General features: G+C 38.0%; 1 protein-coding gene across 1 annotated transcript in view; it reads right to left on the bottom strand.

The window, feature by feature from the left end:
• Window positions 1-6,244, bottom strand: part of UNC80 (unc-80 homolog (C. elegans)) — a 230,278-nt gene that overhangs the window by 102,137 nt on the left and 121,897 nt on the right. The window contains 1 exon segment of the mRNA XM_010861283.1: window positions 2,857-3,022. Within this exon segment, the coding sequence (XP_010859585.1) occupies window positions 2,857-3,022 (166 nt within the window).

The following is a 6,244-nucleotide window of genomic DNA, read 5'->3' as shown; positions in this document are numbered from 1 at the left end:
ATATCCACTCTTTACAAAGTTTTAAATATTTTAAATATGTTGTGTTTTTCCTTATTTAGGGCTATACTTTTTCAGATTTTTTAAATTGTAGGTTATTACAAGATGCTGAGTATACATCCCTATGCTATACAGTAGATCCTTGTTGTTTATTTTATATATAGTACTATCTCCTCCTGCCCCACGCCCTGCTATCCTCTTTGGTAGCCACAAGTTTGTTTTCTATGTCTGTGAGTTTATTTCTGTTTTGTAAAAAAATTCATCTGTATCATATTTTAAAATTCCACATATAAGTGATACCGTATATTTGTCTTTCTCTATATTCACTTAATATGTTAATATATAGGTCTGTCCATGTTGCTACAAATAGCATTATTTCATTCTCTTTTATGACTCATATTCAGTTGTATGTACATGTATGTGTATATACACACCACATGTTCTTTATCCATTCATTTGTCTATAGACATTTAGATTACTTCCGTATCTTGGCTATTGTAAATAGTGCTGCAGTGAACACTGGGGTGCATGTATCTTTTCTAATTAGTTTTCTCCAGATTTATGTCCAGGAATGGAATTGCTGGATCATATGGTAACTATTTTCAGTTTTTAATGACCCTCCATATGGTTCTTCATAGTGGCTGCACTAATTTTCATTCCCACCAACAATGTAGGAAGGTTATTTTTTCTCCACACTCTCTCCAGTGTTTATTATCTGTAGACTTTTAATGATGACCATTCTGATTTTCATGAGGTGATACCTCGTTGCAGTTTTGATTTGCATTTCTCAAGTAATTAGTGACATTGAACATCTTTCTATGTGCCTGTTGGCCAGGTCTTCTTTGGCAAAATATCTGTTTAGATCTTCTGTAGGGATATTTCTTTTGAGAAACATGTATTCCTTGAACTACCAAACATTTATGGAGTCACTGACTACAGAAAATATACCAGTGGAGAAAACTGTCTTTGACTCTTTTTACAAATATGCTGATATTCATTTAATGGAAATTTGTTAGAAAAACACTGAAGGGCAATAAAATTTAAGAAATACAAAAATCAGAGAAGTTAACAATTTAAAGGAGGCTTTAAAGAGCACCTTAAAACTTTGCAATCTTTAACTCATATTTAGGATTTTCTGCCTGGGTTCTGATCTATATGCTCATAATACACATTTTTAAAAAACCAATGATGATTATTTATTATTTCCTAATTAGAGACTGTGTCCTTATTGAGTTTATGTTTTACTTGCATTGTTCATTTAAGTTAAAGTGAAAGTCGCTCAGTCGTGTCTGACTCTTTGCGACCTCATGGAATTCTCCAGGCCAGAACACTGGAGTGGGTAGCCTTTCCCTTCTCCAGGGAATTTTCCCAACCCAGGGATTGAACCCAGGTCTCCCGCACTGCAGGCAGATTCTTTACCCAATGAGCCATTAGGGAAGCCCAAGAATACTGGTGTGGGTAGCCCATCCCTTCTCCAGGGGATCTTCCCAACACAGGGATTGAACTGGGGTCTCCTGCATTGCAGGTGGATTTCTTTAACAACTGCACTATCGGGGAAGCCCATTGTTCATTTAAGCTCTCAGCATTACAATGTAGTAGGTGTTAATAATCTAATTTTACAGAGAAGAAAATTGGCTTAGCAGCTAAACTTGGACAAGGTCACATAATTAGTTACTCTATTTCACCATTTTAAGATGCACCTTTTTTTTTTTTTTTTAACATTTGAACATCTCTGAAATTGAGATTTGGCTTACAATTGATGCCATCTTAAGATATCACTAGAGCCAAGTGGTACTTGTGACACATTTGCCATTGCTTGTGTTCGTGTGAATATCTAAAGCACCAGCAACAAAATGTACAAAATGGATGCCAGCGTCTTTTAAGTCTCAGGAGCTGAATGATAGTTGGGTGAAGGAGTAGGTGAGGTAGTAAGTCATGTATGTTCGGCAACATTCCTGAAACAGGAATTGAAGGTAGGCTAACTTCATACAACTGCACATTGGCTTATGTAACAAGCACCAAGAGCTTTACAGATTCATTTAAGAAATGATGTATTACTAACATTCTGATGACACAGAGGACATTATCATACGTAAAAACACAGACAGTGACAATTTTGAGTTAAAAAGTGATTAAGAATTTGAACTCTGAATTGCAGATAGTTTAGGAAAACTAATCAGTTTACTTTCTTGCAGAGAGAATCATACGGACTGGTAATAAAAATCTACATCTAATTACATCTGAAAGTCTTCTTTCAATAAGAATAAAACAAATTAATTGATAAGAAAGCATTGTGTAAGAGCTGAAAGGGGAGTATTTTTCCTTTGTTACGGTATATAAACGGAGAAGGCAATGGCACCCCACTCCAGTACTCTTGCCTGGAAAGTCCCATGGACTGAGGAGCCTGGTGGGCTCCAGTCCGTGGGGTCGCTGGTAGTTGGGCACGACTGAGCGACTTCACTTTCACTTTTCACTTTCATGCATTGGAGAAGGAAATGGCAACCCACTCCAGTATTCTTGCCTGGAGAATCCGAGGGACAGAGGAGCCTAGTGGGCTGCCATCTATGGGTTGCACAGAGTCGGACACGACTGAAGCGACTTAGCAGTAGCAGTAGATGGTATATAAAATAATGGTTCATTTTACAACTAATGGCACCTTATATTCAATGGGGTATGGAGAGATGCTGAGCTAGAGTTCAACTCCTAACTAGCATGATGGCCTAGTTGAAAGAACACTGTTAGTGCTGTATGGAGCCAATAATTTGGATTTCTTTCAGTGCACAGTTCTGCAGTTTAGACCCAGACCAAATATCCCTTGAGAAACCCAGAAACATGAATTAATTTTTGCTTTATCCATACCTTTCTTCTCTTCAACACCTGCATCTGATTTGAGGGTGTGGCTACTACTGTGAAGGGAATCTTTTGAGTCTTCATTTTCATCCAGGACTCCAGCAAAGCTGATCTTCCTTTCATATCTGTGCCGGTCTAATTCAGGGTCCAAACGAAGTCTGCAGCTCTCCAAGTCCTGCAATGTCAGTGGGGAGCATGTGAATGAAGGCGTCTCCCCAGCACTGCATTGGTCTTCTGGCAAACCTCACTCCATTTTGAGTAGCACACACAGCATTGAAATAGCCAATTCCCATCTACCTTATACCAGTTTCAGACTGTGGCCATGAAAACATTTTCCTTAATCCACAGGTTAAGGATTCAACTGCAAGCCCAGGTTGTTACCTGTGCTTCTGACCAACTGGTTACAAATTGAAGGTTCCAACAACACCCCTCCTCAGTTCAGTTAATTTGCTAGAGGTGCTAACAGAACCCAGAGAAATATTTTGCTGACTAGATCACTGGTTTATCATAAAAAAAATACATATAGTCAGCAATAGTTAGATGGAAGAAATGCACAGGGCAAGGAATGGGGTGAGGGTAACCAAGCTTCCAAGTCATCCAAGGGCACTGTTCTCCCCAGTTGTCACATGTTCACCAACTGGAAGCTCTCTGAACCCTGTCCTTTTGGGTTTTTATGGAGGTTTCATTAAATAGGCATGATTGATTAAATCATTGCCACCTAGAGGTGAGGGGAGTGGGACTGAAATTTTCATTTTTCTAATCACTCGGTGACAGCTGGTCCTTAGGTAATCTAGAGGCATACCACAAGTCACCTCATTAAGACACCTTGGTCACCCTTCTTAAGAAATTCCAAGGGTTTTAGGAATACTGTGCCAGAACTACAGATGAAGACCAAACATATATTTTTTATTATAAATCATCATATCACAGAACATAAACAGAAAACAAATAGCAAGGTGATGCTGGAATTCAGTCCTAAGGATTAAGTAAAATTTGCTCAGCAAACAGGTAGGAAAAGGCAGTTCTGGCTTAAGAAACCTCGTGTATGATAACAATATCAGACAATGGGAGAATCACTCCTTCTCTTTTAGGAAGACTTCAAATATAAGAGGGGATCCTTTTCCATCCACTTATGAACAGAATGATCCCATAGCTGAAAGTAGGGAATATAAGTATTTAGTAGGAGTTCAATCTGTGAGGTGAGCATGGACATTTGATTTGTTCGATGAAGAGAGACTCGCTCATGCTGAAGATCATACTTAATCATTAATCTATAAAACACTTTCAGACCTGATAAATGAAAAATGTATAAAATGCTAACCTTATTTTTATACAGTGATTTTTTTCTAATTATGACACAATAAGTCCTTAGATTCAAGTAGCTTGAAAAACAAAAGATATTTTGAAAAACCCAGTTTGTACAGAGATTAAAACCTTAAGCTTTTAACTGTTGTTAATAAATGAAACTTTTAGACTCTATAGTTTCTTTTCCCTTTGAATTAAGAATAGAAGTTATAGTTTGGTACTCAGAAAACTGTATCAAATCTAGAAAAAAGAAGGAACCACATGGAGTCTATTTAACATTGTCAAAAAATGTTCTAGGATATAATTGCTCCTCTGAAATTAATCCTTTTTAGGAAAAAGAAAACAACCTAACTACTTTCCAGTTTGGCAGCCAAATTTAATTAGATAAGCTTCTTAGTTGAGACAAAAAGTAATAACAATTTTGATTCTCTAAAGTAGTTATTTCTTCCAACTTCTTGTATCTACTAGTCAAAACCCTACTTATCTTTCAAAGCTGTGTTCATATATGATCTCTTTCAGGAATGTCCTTCAGATTTTTCCAGCCCCTTCTTTGGCTAGCGTTGGCCCTCTGCTCCTTTCTTGTGTGTTGTTCATGTGTTGGTTTTTCTCTTACAGCATATTCATCTCTGCATCACCCTCAGTCCCACCTCTGCGCCCTTTACACCACCCTTTCTCATAGCCTAACTCTCAAATATTCATATCTACTCTTCAAATATGAATGTGAATTGTGTTTTGCTGCTGCTCAGGCTTCCCTGGTGGCTCAGCTGGTAAAGAATCTGCCCGCAACATGGGAGACCTGGGTTCAATCCCTCGCTTGGGAAGATCCCCTGGAGAAGGGAAAGGCTACCCACTCCAGTATTTTGCCCTGGAGAATTCCATGGACTGTACAGTCCATGGGGTTGCAAAGAGTTGGACACAACTGAACGACTTTTACTCTGATCGTTTAACTTTAGAAGCATTTGGGATCCAGTGGTGTATTCTTTATAGTGATTTGTTAAATCCCATTGGTACAATTGGTACAGTTTCTAGCACAATCTTATACAAAGGCATTCAACATGTTGTTTTCCCTGAGTGAACATAGATGTAAAGAGACTTCTTTATGGTCATTTTCTTTGTTATTAAGGATCATCTTGGCATCCGATGGGAATTAATTTAATTCCATGCTGCTTGGTCATCAGTTATTGGTTTTACCAACTCAACAGGGAAACATTTTAATAGATTTGCAGTTTTATAGACAAAACTCTCTAAAAAAATTTTTGTGTTTTCAAGTTTGGAAGTTGATCATTGCTTGAAGAAAAATGGATTATTATGCTTTTTTAGATGATAAATCTTGTAAAAATGCTGCTTTTTCCTTTTCTAGATATTCTTTATGAGTATGGTTTAATACCAGACCACCTGACTTGCCTCTTGAGAAATTTGTATGCAGGTCAGGAAGCAACAGTTAGAACTGGACATGGAACAACAGACTGGTTCCAAATAGGAAAAGGAGTACGTCAAGGCTGTATATTGTCACCCTGTTTATTTAACTTATATGCAGAGTACATCATGAGAAACTCTGGACTGGAAGAAACACAAGCTGGAATCAAGATTGCCGGGAGAAATATCAATAACCTCAGATATGCAGATGACACCACCCTTATGGCAGAAAGTGAAGAGAAACTAAAAAGCCTCTTGATGAAAGTGAAAGTGAAGAGTGAAAAAGTTGGTTTAAAGCTCAACTTTCAGAAAACGAAGATCATGGCATCTGGTCCCATCACTTCATGGGAAATAGATGGGAAAACAGTGGAAACACTGTCAGACTTTATTTTTCTGGGCTCCAAAATCACTACAGATGGTGACTGCATCCATGAAATTAAAGACGCTTACTCCTTTGAAGGAAAGTTATGACCAACCTAGATAGCATACTGAAAAGTAGAGACATTACTTTGCCAACAAAGGTCCGTCTAGTCAAGGCTATGGTTTTTCCAGTAGTGAGGTATGGATGTGAGAGTTGGACTGTGAAGAAGGCTGAGCACCGAAGAATTGATGCTTTTGAACTGTGGTGTTGGAGAAGCTCTTGAGAGTCCCTTGGACTGCAAGGAGATCCAACCAG

This window comes from Bison bison, unplaced genomic scaffold (assembly GCF_000754665.1).
Source record: "Bison bison bison isolate TAMUID 2011002044 unplaced genomic scaffold, Bison_UMD1.0 scf7180017864471, whole genome shotgun sequence".
Lineage (NCBI taxonomy): Eukaryota > Metazoa > Chordata > Mammalia > Artiodactyla > Bovidae > Bison > Bison bison.
The sequence above is the reverse complement of the archived record's forward strand: the minus strand, read 5'-3'. Positions and strand labels throughout refer to the sequence as shown.